Raw genomic sequence first — 16,274 nt, 5'->3', positions numbered from 1 at the left:
TCACCAATTTGTGCATTAGCGTCAGAATTTTGCCCATGAATGCGACCTCATGAAGGGCTGTAGAATGGCTGTAGATCACATGGAAGATTATGTATATCAAAGAGATTTATGGAGTTCACCTTTGAATTTATACACTGGGATGGTGATAAAAGAAAATATCTGCACCTGCAAGTCCTTTCAAGAATTCCATATACGGACGCCCTGTGCACAAATCCCATGAGGATGGTCTGAAAAACTTTAAATGTTTTCTGAATTTGAGTTTTAAGAACATTTCATAGCTTTTAGATGGCTAATAGGTCACTGTAGAGGAAAATTAGTGGCGTCCATCTAAGGACTTCTTTCCTTTACGTTTTGTGTTTGGAGCACATGTGGATTTCCTTCAGTTTGTAGCTGTTTCCTGCAACCTTCGCTGGTATTTCTCCCTTCCCCACCGGTCTTATCTTCATCCGTAACATCGTCACATTTTTCCTGGTCAAGCGCAGTTTCCTGAGGTTCAGAGTTTCTTGAGTGGTTTCTGCTCCTACTAAATCTCTAAACGCCTCCCGGATGCCACGGGTAGGGGCCTATTTATAAGAATGACACGGCGTTCAGGTTCCTTGTCGCTGAAGAGACATAATTTGCCTTTTAGCCCATTTTTTGTTCAGATGGCTTTTCCAAGGGGATCTCCACTTTTTTGCTACACCTCTTCGTTCTCAAAGTTGAAAGAGCCTTGCCACTCGTTCTATGGACAATTTAACCGGTTTTGCTGAGCAGGTGCCAACATGGGGTCCAAATTATAAACATCACTTTGGCGTATCAGTTTCTGATGGATGAGTCTGTCTTGCAAATTCAAAGCATGCACCCTCTCAGGGTTTTGCAATCTCTTTGTTTCCACCACTGTGGTCGTATTCATTTTTTATTGTCTTCGGCCTGAAGGGGTTTGCACTGCCCTTGCACAAAGCCCATCTGCTACAGCTCAATTCCATTCTAAAAAGTCACAGGTCATAGCATATCAACCTAAATATACAGTGCGGAGCACACTGACATTTCAACAAGAATAAAATGAATAATAGTATGAAAGATTAACTTACGTTTCGTGAACTTTTCAATAATTCATAATAATTGCAATAATGTTTTGTGTTAGGTACGTTTTTCTCAGGTGGTATTGCATAACAGCATAGCGTAGGGCACTCGTGGGACTGACTATGCGGTCATTGTTCTTTTATAGTTTGAAATTTAACCACATGATTGAATTGCGTCTGGTTTTGCTCTTAGACTTGAAACTTCCCGTGGTAAACTGTTTTCAGTTGTATCGTGTCATTGCAGGACGTCTACCTCTGCAAAGGGTTCAGTTTTCGGGAAATGTCGCATGTATTCAGGAAATCCCGACATCATTTCATCAATTATGATAATGTTTATGATACTGGACCTTTTCCCTCGTTAGCAATGTATGGTTCATCATGGTGCTTTGATCGTTTCTTTATTTTGGTTCAAGTGATTCAGCGTCCTGTCTTTTTACAGTTAAAGATGAGCTTCGCTATATCTTGCTTTATCATGTCCTTCATTGTGTTGATATCAGTGTACACTATGGCGTACAATTGACCACACGTTTTGGTGATAAGCAAAAACAAAATTAAGTGGACTGTGAAGATTTTTCAGGATTTCCCAATGACTGAAATGTTTGCAATGTCGGTAAACAGGGAGAGCAATTTTATAAAGCCATATATACTGATGTAAGATACTGCATGAATTTGATTCAAATTACAGAAGTACATCTTTATTATGAACATCGCCCCCTACAAAGTGTTTATTGTGTAGTTCCCCCCCCCATTATCTGATAGAGCGGATTGCCGTAACCAAGTTCAAGTGGCGATCATGTCAAACACTGGATAATGCATTTCTCACAGGAAAATATAAAAAACATAAACATTTACTGACCCTGACGCTTGTTGCTGTGAGCATCTGTAGTTTTCAGGTAGTTATGTAGTTACATACCGGTAGTTTCTCCATTTTTTTCTGGCAGTGCTGACTATAACGTATGTCGGGAATCTTTTCTTCTTATTCTTTTTGTGGAATTTTCCTTCATAAATTGGAGGATTACACTCACCCCATACTTCATACAGACACTTTTCAATAACAGTGTAACATTTTTGTAAGGCATTAACGTTGAGAGACATTACTGTTAATTTGAGGGAGAAATATGAGTTACATAAGACAAAAGTAGTGAATCGGACCAAAAACCATTCAGGCTGATGCATACATTTGTCAGACATCTCTACAATGGGGGAAGGATATGCGTTACAGCGAACGTGGCGCAGGTTCACAGTGATCCAAGGCGCAATCGTTGCCAACTGGGGATTGGTACTTTCCCAACCCCGCTCATGGCTGATCCAAACAGGATCTCTGATCAGATCGGGTTTAGAGATGTTTCCGGTGGGATGTATGCCAACGGCAACAGGGTTTGCATACAGGGACACGGAAACCCTGAACTTCACATTGTTTGTCCAACCCCATTTCCTGATACATGACACACATTGGCATAAGCGTCTCGAATTCCAACCAATTCCAACAGTTCTTTGGTATATCCAAACAACGTGATGAGGAGGTTAATTGGAAGCGTTGTTATCAGCTACGACTTTGATATTACACTTCGAGAGGTACAGCTGGAGAAAATTCTAAGATTTCAAGTCAAAACAGTGTCTGAATCTGAACTGCAATGGAGTTGTGCGCGGTAAAATTGTGCGCTGTCCTCATTGTCTCGTGGGTATTTGCAATGCACGTCGAAGCAGCTGGTAAGTTTTCTCTTTGAGCGGAGACGCGTCAGCTTCCTCGTGGAGGAGCTGATATGAAGTAGTTGGATTACGTTGATGGTGGGTGTTTGTGGTACGAAGGGGCTAGTGATGGTGGTTTATTGGATGGGGCCCTATTCACGTTATGATTCTTAGATCAATAGCAAAGTTTAGACCATAGGCTACTTTTACACCACTTGATAATTTTACTCCACTTGCTGATTTAAGCCAGCAGATTTTTTTTAAACTTATGGCTACTTTTTAAACCAACCGTTATTTGAGACCAATGACTACTCTTAGACAATATAGCTGCTTAAGGTCTCCATTGTGTGGTCGTACCCCTATCCAAATCTTCGGACTTTGACAAATTTTTCACGAAAAACAGATAAGATTGATATAAATATACGGCCAAGCCGTAGTAATCAGCATGGCTAGGCAATTTTGTGGTCATTAGAATTGGTCTGTCGTCGCCCACACCTGGTCACAAAGTGATGAATGTTATAGAGAAACACAAATGTTAACAAGGAGAAATTATTTTCCTGTGTCAAAGGCACTGAGAAAAGAGTGGACATATTTTTTTTTCAAAATTTTACAGAATTCTGTGGAGTCCCTCTCGGTATGGAAGACGGTCGTATTCCGGACTCGAGCATTACGGCATCAAGTACATTTACGCCGACCACCTGCTTAACGCGCAACGCGAGGCTCAACAACCCCGGATCCCCGTGGACTGAAAGTGGTTGGTGCCCGTCTAATTCGGACAGGACCAACCCGTGGTTGCAAGTGGACCTACAGCGACCGACAAAGATCGAAGGAGTGATTATGCAAGGCGTTGTGGGAGGCCTGGGCGTCACAGCGTACCAGGTGCAGTACAGCAACAATCAGACCGGGTGGCGTTATGTTGGCCAAAACGAAATGGGTTCTGGCATAGTTGAGGTAAGAGAGTACAGACAACTTCATTCATGGAGGAAGGACATAGAAGGAATTACAACTCTGGTACTTTAAAGTGCTCGACGATCGCGATCGGCGCCACCCAGTCAGACGAGTAATAGAAATCATTCCCAAAATGCCTGATTACTGCCTGCAGCTTAGCCGAGCAAGTAGGGCAGTGGCGTAACTATGGGGAAGGGGGCGGGGGCATCCCCCACAGCAGATCCCTGTGCCCCCGGGTGACCCCCCCCCCTTGAAATCGTCGTTGGGTTTATATAGCTGTATATAGCTGTATGCAGCTGCTGCTTATTTTCTTGTGGTGCCCCTTTGTAATGCCCCCAGTCATTTAACCCTAGTTACACCACTGAAGTGGGGCCAGTAACATCCTAGCGATGAATGTGGTAGGCCTATCATTTTTTTGCAACTAACTATACACCTAATCACTTTGACCGAGAAATAAAGAAACCTCTACCGTTATACTTTATTTTTTCCATCGTGAATAAACTTTTCTTTTTGATACACTATCCATTATCTATTCAGTGTTTGTAATTTCATTTTTTCCCTCCGAAACATCAGTTTTCAAAGACTTGGTACCAGTTTGGCAAAGACTGGCCAAAAACATGTTGACCACCACTGGAAGTTCATAACAATCAAAATGTGCAACTTCATCACAATGAGTGATCATGAGATCTCTTATGTACACTTTTATATAAATGCCGTAATAAAAATGATTCAAATAAAAGCTCAAAATCTTTCAAACAAGTTGGCTATTTATTCCAAGAAAAATTCAGAGGAAAGCGATCGAGAAGGGCAGTAACTGCACGTGAACATTCAGGGCACACGGCAACACAAGCAACCGCTCAAGAATTAACTTTAATATTGTTATGAGATTATACCAAACACCAACGAAGACATGAATATTCAATTTCCTTTACTTCACGACAAAAGGTTTGAAATGCGGATTACCAGCGAAATAATGCGGAGACAATCATAGGGTTCAAATGGGGTCTCATAGTTGTGAAATACATCATGCGCAGCAAGCGCTAGCTGCGCTCTGGCTATGGACATACCGGGCATGCCACAGAGAGGTAATCGGCCAGATGTTATAGCCCAGTTATATATTAAACTCCTACTGTGTCCTTCATGCTGTAACTTTGGTCTGTATACAGTAGCAACAGAACTCCATTAGGAAGCGTAATGATACAACATAAAGATCTTGTCAAAGGGTTTCAAATTCAGTCGTTTCTGAAAGTGTGAAAGTTAGTTTTTCTATTCAACTTTAGCTGTGGTCCTTTCATTACTGAAGAAAAGCTGTCTTAACACTTAATTGTATAATTGTGGTCCAATGTGGACCCGGGTCTGTTGCGGTCTATGCTTCAGTCATTACTGAAGAAGAGCTATGGTGACATTTAATTGTACCATTGCAGTCCAATGCAGACCCGGGTCTATTGCAGTCTATGCTCCAGTCATTACTGAAGAAGAGCTATCATTACATTTAATTGTATCATTGCAGTCCAATGCAGACCCGGGTCTATTGCAGTCTATGCTCCAGTCATTACTGAAGAAGAGCTATCATTACATTTAATTGTATCATTGCAGTCCAATGCAGACCCCGGTCTATTGCAGTCTATGCTTCAGTCATTACTGAAGAAGAGCTATCGTGACATTTAATTGTATCATTGCGGTCAAATGCAGACCCGGGTCTATTGCGGTCTATCCTTCAGTCATTACTGAAGAAGAGCTATCGTTACATTTAATTGTACCATTGCAGTCCAATGCGGACCCGGGTCTATTGCGGTCTATGCTGCAGTCATTACTGAAGAAGAGCTATCGTGACATTTAATTGTATCATTGCGGTCAAATTCAGACCCGGGTCTATTGCGGTCTATCCTTCAGTCATTACTGAAGAAGAGCTATCGTTACATTTAATTGTACCATTGCAATCCAATGCAGACCCGGGTCCATTACGGTCTATCCTTCAGTCATTACTGAAGAAGAGCTATCGTTACATTTAATTGTATCATTGCGGTCAAATGCAGACCCGGGTCCATTGCGGTCTATCCTTCAGTCATTACTGAAGAAGAGCTATCGTTAAATTTAATTGTATCACTGCGGTCAAATGCAGACCCGGGTCTATTGCGGTCTATCCTTCAGTCATTACTGAAGAAGAGCTATCGTTAAATTTAATTGTATCACTGCGGTCAAATGCAGACCCGGGTCTATTGCGGTCTATCCTTCAGTCATTACTGAAGAAGAGCTATCGTTACATTTAATTGTACCATTGCAGTCCAATGCGGACCCGGGTCTATTGCGGTCTATGCTCCAGTCGTTACTGAAGAAGAGCTATCGTGACATTTAATTGTATCATTGCGGTCAAATGCAGACCCGGGTCTATTGCGGTCTATGCTCCAGTCATTACTGAAGAAGAGCTATGGTGACATTTAATTGTATCATTGCGGTCAAATTCAGACCCGGGTCTATTGCGGTCTATGCTTCAGTCATTACTGAAGAAGAGCTATCGTGACATTTAATTGTACCATTGCAGTCCAATGCGGACCCGGGTCTATTGCGGTCTATGCTTCAGTCATTACTGAAGAAGAGCTATCGTGACATTTAATTGTATCATTGCGGTCAAATGCAGACCCGGGTCTATTGCGGTCTATGCTTCAGTCATTACTGAAGAAGAGCTATCGTGACATTTAATTGTATCATTGCAGTCCAATGCAGACCTGGGTCTATTGCGGTCTATGCTCCAGTCATTACTGAAGAAGAGCTATCATTACATCTAATTGTATCATTGCGGTCCAATGCAGACCCGGGTCTATTGCGGTCTATGCTCCAGTCATTACTGAAGAAGAGCTATCATTACATTTAATTGTATCATTGCGGTCCAATGCAGACCCGGGTCTAGTGCGGTCTATGCTTCAGTCATTACTGAAGAAGAGCTATCATTACATCTAATTGTATCATTGCGGTCAAATGTTGACTCCATATGCATCTCTAACTACGATAACTAAATGTGTGCCCCTCCTTTGTACATTTCAAGTACATGAATACATCCTTAGGGTAACTTACTATACCCCAACGGGTGCGCAAAGGGTGTTTCTACCTTGCACTGGAGATCTCAAAACATTTTATGCACACTAAAGGCTAGTTTATTTCACAGGCAAACGTGAAACTGAAGTGAGTTTGACGTCACGAAATATTTGCAGTGTAGTTTTGCTCGAGTTGAAATATGTTCAACTTCTGCGAATTCGCAGGGCGAATATTTTGATTTGACATCACAAATCCGGAATTGTATTCGCTTTCACATGAAGTAGCGGCCGTTCATCATTGGCGCGAAAGCGAATTCAAACGCGAAATTATTATCATTCGTCACTTTTTTTTTTTCTGGCAGACATTTAGGACTAACGTCGGCTCTTCTGGACCTCCCGTGACACACTTGTTTCCCAGTCCCGTAAAAGCACGTTATATCCGCATCAGACCAACAGAGTATAATCTGTTGCCAGCGATAAGAATGGAGCTCATTGGTTGCCAAGTACTAGGTGGGTATCAAGTTGATTTCACAGGCTAACAGGAATTTGAAAAAAAAAACAAGACTTTTCACGTACACACGGGAAATACTGAAGTGAAACATAGGAACAACAGTAGTGGATGCCAAAGTAATTTACCATACAGTGAAAAAATTGAATTTGATTAACAAACATAATGACAACTCTAATCGTTTGATCGTGCATTCGAAGAGCCACAGGCCGTACTCATCAGGCCAAATATGTTCAGGGTTGAGCTACTCGTTGTGTCTTGGTTTTGTGGTATTTCGTTTGTCAGGGATTTCCAGTCCTGTTAGAAATTAACACTAAAGGGTGGGCTTTTTCGCATATGCATCCCCCTTTTTGTTTTTGTACATTTCTTTTTGCCTTTTCACAACCTACGTTTAGTTCACTTCGGAGGTATGTTTAAGGTGCACTTTAAACTCGAAACGTTTAATGAAAAAGGAAAATATTAACACTGTTCCTGTTATTTTGGATGAATGTACACAGACTGCCCAAGCAACATTACTCAATTTGCTGAAATCAGCAGCACAGCAGTTCCCGTGTCTTGGGAGGAGCCACCTACAGCCGATTCGTTGCCTTGGAATGCCACCCATCGCCCTGGTGACTTGTTCCCCGTAGGAAGCGTCACTGAAGTCGCTTACACTGCTCAAAACGATGGAGAAGGAAGTTTCATTTCTTGCAGCTTCACTGTGGCTGTGACAGGTCAGTAAACCTCCATCAAAATCACTATATACAAGATTTCTTACTCTGCAAGAACTAGCCAGCTGTACAGCAGAAACAGTTGACGTGCAAGAAAGGCGTATGTCCAATGTCAAACTTAACGTTTCTTTTTTTCCCACTCTTTTAGTATATGAAAGGGTCTTGAAATTCTACACACATTAAAAATCACTAAGTACATCGAACAGAGGCAGTCTTGCAAAACGAAAATTAAAATGTGATACAAAACTCAACCCATTTGCTCAAATTTCACCACAAAACCCTTCACAAAGACAACACAATAACGAACTACGTTGCTGCGATTAATATGTTCGTTGTCTGGTTAAATAACAGAAGACTGAACTTGAATAAACACAATTTCTAGTGCACTCTTCCAATATTTGACGTATTTGATGTACTCCTTAGGGGTTGACATCACGTGTCCGGGAAATGTCTCTGTCTCCACAAATGTCAACAACTTTGCCAATGTCTCGTGGCCTCTGCCAAGGCTCAGATTCAGTGGCGTCAATCCAGATGTCCGAGTCATAAGCAATTACGAGCCTGGACAGGGCTTCACCATCGGGACGACGCTCGTCACGTACAGGATTCCAGAAACAAAGGCTGAATGTCAGTTTTATGTGAGCGTATTAGGTAAGAATCGAAGTGGCATAGTTCATGGGTGCATGGTGTATGTAGAGTCAGCTTTTTGGGGGTGTAACGTTTGTATGTGTTATCTTTACTATTTCAGATAATCAGCCTCCCGTCATAAGAGACTGTCCTGATGACGTAATTGTCCCCGTCAACTCGTCATCCGGCCAACTGTCCGTCAGTTGGAGTCCTCCTTCGATCTCTGACAACTCTGGCCGTGACATACAGCTAACATTTAAGTGCAGAGCAACCACACCAACTGAATGCAACGAAGCTGGAGAGGGAACCTTCTCGGTCGGCATTACCACAGTGATCTATAAAGCTCAAGACCAGAGTGGTATAGAGAGTGTTTGCCAATTCACTGTTAATGTAACAGGTTGGTATAAGCAAAACCTTGAAAGTGGTGTTCTTTGCACCGATACTTAAGACAGTGACAGCAGCTTCAGTGTTTGTCCTTAAACTGAACAATTTTTTTCCAAGAATTTGCATCAAGGGTTCTCTTCCTCTCTGACTTATAGTTGTGAATCTTGCCTGCCCGCAAAATGTGACAGTAACACCCAATCCTGGGTCTTCAAGAGCGAGCGTAAGCTGGCCAGAACCGATACTAACTGGATGGGATGGACCTACGAATGTCGCCTCGAATTTCAACCCCGGTGATATGTTCTCAATAGGGGCTGAGAAAGTTGTCTATCGGCACAGATTTGAGGCATTTAGCTTCGAATGTTCTTTCTTTGTGCAGGTTTTAGGTGAGTTGAGCAGCTTGAGAAGCTGAGTGAAGAATTCTGATAACGTGACGCCATGATGTGTATACTTTACGCGTCTGTGATTAATCTTGCTAAAAAAGGGCAGAAACAAGAGTTATAACATGTACTTTGTTTTCAACGCAATTGGAAGGGTTTAGCCATTTCCCCATAAGGCCAATAAATTGTCAACGAATATCTTTACCCATTGTTTCAATTAAATCGCTGCAATCCATTTGAGACAAACTTCACTCTGATTGTAGAAGCAATTTCCCAAACAAACTGTTCCAGATAATGAACCTCCGGAGATCAATGGCTGCCCTGATGATGTCATCATTCCTGTTGGCTCATCGTCCAGTCGGGTGCCTCATGTGTGGACACCTCCTTTGATCACTGATCAAGGAGAAGTCAATGTGTCGTTCAGTTGCCAGGCACTAGCTCCCACTGAGTGTTACCAGGCTGGTGATGGAATTTTATCCGAAGGCATTACCATAGTGATGTACAAAGCTCAGGACCAGTCAGGCAATGAAAACGTTTGTAGATTCGTTATCGAGGTTACTGGTAGGTGACAATACTTCCCTGTTTTGAAATTGAAAGATTTGCTTGCAAGCTCATGTGTGAATAAAATATAGTTCACATGTCGGCATAAATTTACGAAATGGATATATCAGCTCTGTGGTCGCTCCTAAGATTTATTTTCATGTTTTCTTTAGTCGTGAATCTTGTCTGTCCAGCAAACGTAACAGCCTTTGCCAATCCTGGTTCGACAAGAACCAGTGTGAACTGGATGGAACCAGACCTTACTGGATGGAACAGACCAACAAATCTCACCTCCAGTGCCAACCCTGGCGCTGTATTTATGATAGGAACTCATAGGGTTTCCTATCAGCAGTGGTTTGGAGAGTACAACTTGCGTCTCGGTTGTTCTTTCTTTATTGTGGTAGTTGGTAAGTAAATTGATTTATTTTGGCTTTTAAATTTGTATAAAATGAACAATGACCTTTTTCAAGTTTACTAAAGTCATAAAATACCAATATCGATAATAGTTGTCATAATATGATTTCTTGTACATTGAAATAATTGTCATTAACTTGTTAGTATCGAAACATATTTACGCATTTGTAAGCATTCATACACATATTAAACCGTTGTATTTACTTTAGATAACCAACCTCCAGTCATCACAAGCTGTCCTAATGACATAATTGTCCCCGTCAACTCGTCATCCAGTCAGCAGTCCGTCATTTGGTTTCCTCCCTCGATCTCTGACAACTCTGGCCGTGACATAGAGGTGACATTGGATTGCCTGGCAACCGCACCCACTGAATGTAACGAAGCTGGAGAGGGAACCTTTTCGGTTGGGAATACCACGGTGATCTATAAAGCTCAGGACCGCTCAGGCAATGAAAACGTTTGTAGATTCGTCATCGAGATTACTGGTAGGTGACAGTATTTCCCTGTTTTGAAATTGTACGATTCGCTTGCAAGCTCATGTGTGAATAAAATATAGTTCACATGACGGCATAAATTTACGAAATGGATAAATCAGCTCTGTGGTCGCTCCTAAGATTTATTTTCATGTTTTCTTTAGTCGTGAATCTTGTTTGCCCATCAAACGTGACAGCCTTTTCCAATCCTGGTTCGACAAGAACCAGTGTGAACTGGATGGAACCGGACCTTATTGGATGGAACAGACCAACAAATCTCACCTCCAGTGCCAACCCTGGCGCTGTATTTATGATAGGAACTCATAGGGTTTCCTATCAGCAGTGGTTTGGAGAGTACAACTTGCATCTCGGTTGTTCTTTCTTTATTGTGGTAGTTGGTAAGTAAATTGATTTAATTTTGGCTTTTAAATTTGTATAAAATGAACAATGACCTTTTTCAAGTTTACTAAAGTCATAAAATACCAATATCGATAATAGTTGTCATAATATGATTTTTTGTACATTGAAATAATTGTCATTAACCTGTTAGTATCAAAACATATTTACGCATTTGCAAGCAATCATAAACATATTAAACCGTTGTATTTACTTTAGATAACCAACCTCCAGTCATCACAAGCTGTCCTAATGACATAATTGTCCCCGTCAACTCGTCATCCAGTCAGCAATCCGTCAGTTGGTTTCCTCCCTCGATCTCTGACAACTCTGGCCGTGACATAGAGGTGACACTGGATTGCCTGGCAACCGCACCCACTGAATGCAACGAAGCTGGAGAGGGAACCTTCTCGGTTGGGAATACCACGGTGATCTATAAAGCTCAAGACCAGAGTGGCACGGAGAGCATTTGCCAGTTCACTGTTATTGTAAAAGGTTCGTCTAAAAACCTTCGTTGTGCTGTTCCTTGCAACGATGCTTAAGAAGGTTACAAGAGCGTCAGTGTTTGTCCTTACACCAAGCTAAATTCATTGAAATATTTGCATCAAGGGAACTAATAAAACATACCCTTCTTGTTTGGCTTAGTTGCAAATTTTGTCTGCCCACCAAATGTGACAGTCACGCTCAACCCTGGGTCTTCAAGAACGAGTGCAAGCTGGCCACAACCGGTATTAGCTGGATGGGATGGACCAACGAATGTCACGTCAAATTTCAAGCCCGGCGATATGTTCACGATAGGGACTGAGAAAGTTGACTATCGGAGCAGTTTCGAGTTGTATAACTTCCAGTGTTCTTTCTTTGTGCATGTTTTAGGTAGGTTGTGCAGTTAATTTGAGAAACTATCTGAACAGATCTGATAAGGTGACCTCATTATCTGTACGCATAACAAGTGTCCGTGGTTAACCTTGTAAAATATCGCAAAAATACGATTAATAATAATGGGGCCTTCGTAATCAACGTATTTGGAAAGGATTTAGCAAGGTCTGTATAAAGCCAACAAATTGTCAATGAAACTATGGCCATTTCATTGCCATCATCCAATACGGGCGTTTCACAGTAGTGCTACTCCAAGCGTTTGCAAGGCGTTGGCCAATCAAAAACTGCGAAATCTGTCGACCTAATGTGTGTTTGGAACTGGGTCGACAGATTTCGTGCGTTGTGGTTGTATAACGCGTTGCAAACTCTTGGAGGTGCACTATTGTGAATCTCCCGTGTTGAGACAAACTTCATTTTATTAATGGAAGCAATTTCCCAAACAAACTGTGCCAGATATTGAACCTCCGGAGATCATTAGCTGCCCCGATGACGTCATCATCCCTGTCGGTTCATCGTCCAGTTGGGTGCCTCATGTGTGGACACCTCCTTTGATCACTGATCAAGGAGAAGTCAATGTGTCGTTCATATGCCAAGCACTAGCTCCCACTGAGTGTAACCAGGCTGGTAGTGGAACTTTCTCTGAAGGCGTTAACACAGTGATGTACAAAGCTCAGGACCAGTCAGGGAACGAAAATGTCTGTAGATTTGTCATTCAAGTCACTGGTAGGTTGACGTATTTCAATGTTTTGAAATTCTTTCATTTGCTTGTATAGTTCATGTGTAGGTTCAACAAATATGTCAGGTTTCAGATACAAATACAGATACATGTAGGTTCAACAAATATGTACAGATACATGCTAGAAGGTCTCTCAACAGATCAATTTTCTTGTTTTGTGTAGTTGTGGATCTTGTCTGCCCAGAAAACATGACGGCCTTAGCTAATCCTGGTTTGAAAAGAAGCAGTGTGAACTGGATGGAACCGGACCTGACTGGATGGAACGGACCAACAAATCTCACCTCCAGTGCCAACCCCGGCTCTGTATTTATGATAGGAACTCATAGGGTTTCCTATCAGCAATGGTTTGCTGCGTACGAGTTGGGTCTTGACTGTTCTTTCTCTGTTATGGTAGTGGGTAAGTAGATTGGTCCAGTTTATTTTTTGGAGGAAATGCACATTGTTTATGTAAAGTTTTGAAATGACCTGAAGTGTTTTCCTTATGATATTTAAATCATTGTAACGTAGGCTTATTCATGTTTAACACGTTGGGATCCCTCGCATCCTAAGACTTCACGACCCGGAAAATAAATTCTAATGACTCCAGTTTGCCTTTATTTGAACATTGACTTTTATTAATATTAATGTTCCCTGCTGTTTGTAGGTCGTTGCCCATCCAACAGCACCAGTGACGGTCTAAGATGGCCCGCAGTGACAGCAGGATCAACAGCAAAGTCTGTCCAACGGTGCGCGTTGACGACAGCCAAAGGTAAGACTCGAGTCGTTCTAAAATCCTGCCATGTCTCACTGCCTCCGTAGAGAAAGCAACCCGCTTATTTGTACTACCCAGCTTGTCCATTTCATCTACCACATATTATGAATCCATGTCGGAATTATAAGTTGTTTGGTTACTGGTGAATGTATAAAGGAAATTCCACGTGGTCACTTGCGCTTGGCTGGAGACTGGCCCTTTGAATCAAGTTACTTAATTTTGTCTGGCGGTAAAAACCTTCTTAATCGTAGAATTTTTTCAGAATGTGCAGAAATCCAACAACTTAGGCCTCCTCTTAGTTTGACCACCTATATTTACTGTCATTGGATTCAGGGGAAGTTTTTTTCCTGCGATGTGGCATGAAATCATTCTCATATTTGTACCTAAGTAGTCTTCCTGCGCGACTTCACTCCTTAACAGCTGGGCAACCCCTCGCAGTTAGGAACTGTTCAATCGAGAACCCGCCAATCTTCTTCCAGTGGGAAGAGCCGGAACCTCGCAGCTGCGGTGAAGCTAAGAACGAGGTCTCCCTCGATAATGTTGCCAGGGTAATGTAACCAGGGACTACATTGAATATTTTTTGTCCGGGGAAGACTTGTGGTGTGTAGTCTGGAAACAAATTTCATGATGTCTGACAACAAAATCTGATATAATCTAATTATTTTCCCTTATTGAAGAATAAAAGAGTTATATCCTGTCGCAGACACTCTATAATTCGTGACGGAGTAATTCGCTTTTCAGTAATTCTTTAACATAATGAGATGCGTGTGATGTTCCGAAACTGCGCAAAATGATTGGCTCAGTCCTTGTTTGAATTCAAAGTTCCATAAAAATTATGGAAATGTTTTACACTCGGCGGACAAAATGGCATTTTAGTGGAAATGTTCTGGAAAACAAATAGATATTTAAATAAAGGTTTGATGTGTAACATTGTGAAACTTGCCTGACAGGTAGACGTAAGTGAAGGCAACGTGGTTGAAGTGGCCGAGTTTCTGGCAAATCAGACATCAGAGTCAACTAAGGATGCCGAAAACGTGGGAGCGGTTTCCGCCATTTTGGTGAACGTCGTTAGCACAAGATCAGGGAATAAAGAGGTAAGTTAGAGGGACTTGTTATACAAAGCAGACCCTTCGGGATATTGGTAAGGATGTAGGATGAGATAATATGACATCGTTCTTTTTGAAGGTGGCAGAATTAGTGGTGCAGACGGTGAGCAATGTCATTAAAAGTACCGAGACCACAGCCGACTCAAAGACCCCTGATATCAATGCTGGAAACTCCTCTGCCATCATCCGGTCCGTAGAGGCTCAAGTCTCCTTGACCCTGAGAAAAGAAGGAAAGGTCAGTATACGGCAAGACAAGGTCCACGTGGAGGCGGTCAGTCTGGACCCCGAGAAGGCTAGCGGCGGATTCAGCTTTGTGTCCGCAAGGCAGGCCGGACAAGAGCTGCCACGAGATGGTTCACTCGGCGGTGCTGAAGTGAATACGTTTTTCGATACTAAAGACATCCCGGCTGATATCGAGGTGGTGGCATCAGTTAGATTACCAGGAAATATAGCCGACTCAATATACCCATCTGATGGTAAGTACAGAATTTGTTGATTCATTTCTTCTTTGTTGAAACAAAACATCTTTCTCCGTGTATGCATTTGTCATCACGTATTGAAAGGCCTTTCCTAGTGAAGATATTTTTAATCAGTACTGTCTCTATAGCGTGTACGACTAACTTATGTCGTTCACAAATTCATTGGTATTTAGGGAACAACTCTGTACAGCTGCAGGCCAGTTTCCTGATCTACGCAGATGACACCTTGTTCCAGTCTGCTTCACTCAGAAAGTACCGAGGAGAGAATAACTCGACTCGTAAGGTCGCTGGATCCGTCGTCTCGCTGACTGTGGAAAATGTTGAACTTGTGAACCTCACTGAGCCACTTGTCATTGAATTCAAGGTACTACACAGTCCGAAAACATGTACGGTGTATAGTAAATTTGTTAGTCAGTACCTAACCAAACTCGTGACCGGCAGGGCCTAAACCAAGTAGCGAGGCTTTCAACAGCAAATTGTCTGGTCCCTTTATTCTACATTTCAGACTCCCAATAATGTAACGGATGAAGAGTTGCAGACGATCCAGTGTGTCTCCTGGGATTTTAATCTCGAGGATGGAGTTGGTGATTGGTCACCAGCTGGCTGCGAGCGAGCAGGATTAACGGCTGACAAAATGTCTTGTGATTGTTACCACGCCACCAACTTTGCCGTCCTTTTGGTATGCTTGTTACAAGAGAAAATTTTTTGTCCTTAGCAGAGATTTCCCAAGTCCTCTCAGAAAGTACTTGTCAGGCCATCGCAAGCCCTCGTAGACTCCTGCAAGTTCGTCTGACCCACAAGCAAGTCACCCAAATTAAGTCACGTCACAAGCTTTTCAAATAAAATGTGACATATTGTTTTCACAAAAAGGACAATACGCCCTGTTACTTTATCAGTTCACTTTATAAAACTTTGATTTGCATCTTCCTTAGGACGTCAAGGGCCAGGTACCGGAAGATACCCCTGAGAAGAAAGCACTTGATGTCATCAGTCAGGTCGGCTGTGCCTTGTCGATCGTAGCTCTGGCTGTCACGTTAATAATTTATCTGTCGATTAGGTGAGACTTAATTGAAATATTCCTCAAGACGAGCAATCGTCTTCTTTGCTACATGCAGTATACTATGATCTCAGTCTACATGTACATACAAAAAAATACACCGTTGGATGAAG

The 16,274-nt window shown here is 42.1% G+C and overlaps 1 protein-coding gene across 1 annotated transcript in view; it reads left to right on the top strand.

Moving 5' to 3' along the window:
• The first annotated feature begins 2,513 nt into the window (after positions 1-2,513).
• The window catches only part of LOC147799855 (uncharacterized), a 17,479-nt gene continuing 3,718 nt past the window's right edge, over positions 2,514-16,274 (top strand). The window contains exons 1-22 of the mRNA XM_087132483.1: positions 2,514-2,771; positions 3,364-3,701; positions 7,093-7,240; positions 7,736-7,951; positions 8,372-8,596; positions 8,694-8,969; positions 9,112-9,339; positions 9,625-9,894; positions 10,047-10,280; positions 10,497-10,772; positions 10,925-11,158; positions 11,376-11,651; positions 11,802-12,029; positions 12,486-12,755; positions 12,932-13,165; positions 13,412-13,516; positions 13,940-14,067; positions 14,470-14,613; positions 14,705-15,101; positions 15,278-15,468; positions 15,610-15,783; positions 16,037-16,161. Of these exons, the coding sequence (XP_086988609.1) occupies positions 2,696-2,771; positions 3,364-3,701; positions 7,093-7,240; positions 7,736-7,951; positions 8,372-8,596; positions 8,694-8,969; positions 9,112-9,339; positions 9,625-9,894; positions 10,047-10,280; positions 10,497-10,772; positions 10,925-11,158; positions 11,376-11,651; positions 11,802-12,029; positions 12,486-12,755; positions 12,932-13,165; positions 13,412-13,516; positions 13,940-14,067; positions 14,470-14,613; positions 14,705-15,101; positions 15,278-15,468; positions 15,610-15,783; positions 16,037-16,161 (4,793 nt within the window). The 5' untranslated portion in view covers positions 2,514-2,695. The remainder of the gene's footprint in view (positions 2,772-3,363; positions 3,702-7,092; positions 7,241-7,735; positions 7,952-8,371; positions 8,597-8,693; positions 8,970-9,111; positions 9,340-9,624; positions 9,895-10,046; positions 10,281-10,496; positions 10,773-10,924; positions 11,159-11,375; positions 11,652-11,801; positions 12,030-12,485; positions 12,756-12,931; positions 13,166-13,411; positions 13,517-13,939; positions 14,068-14,469; positions 14,614-14,704; positions 15,102-15,277; positions 15,469-15,609; positions 15,784-16,036; positions 16,162-16,274) is intronic.

Source organism: Acanthaster planci, linkage group LG02 (genome assembly GCF_054643075.1).
Source record: "Acanthaster planci isolate LZ-2023a linkage group LG02, COTS_SCS, whole genome shotgun sequence".
NCBI lineage: Eukaryota > Metazoa > Echinodermata > Asteroidea > Valvatida > Acanthasteridae > Acanthaster > Acanthaster planci.
The sequence above is the reverse complement of the archived record's forward strand: the minus strand, read 5'-3'. Positions and strand labels throughout refer to the sequence as shown.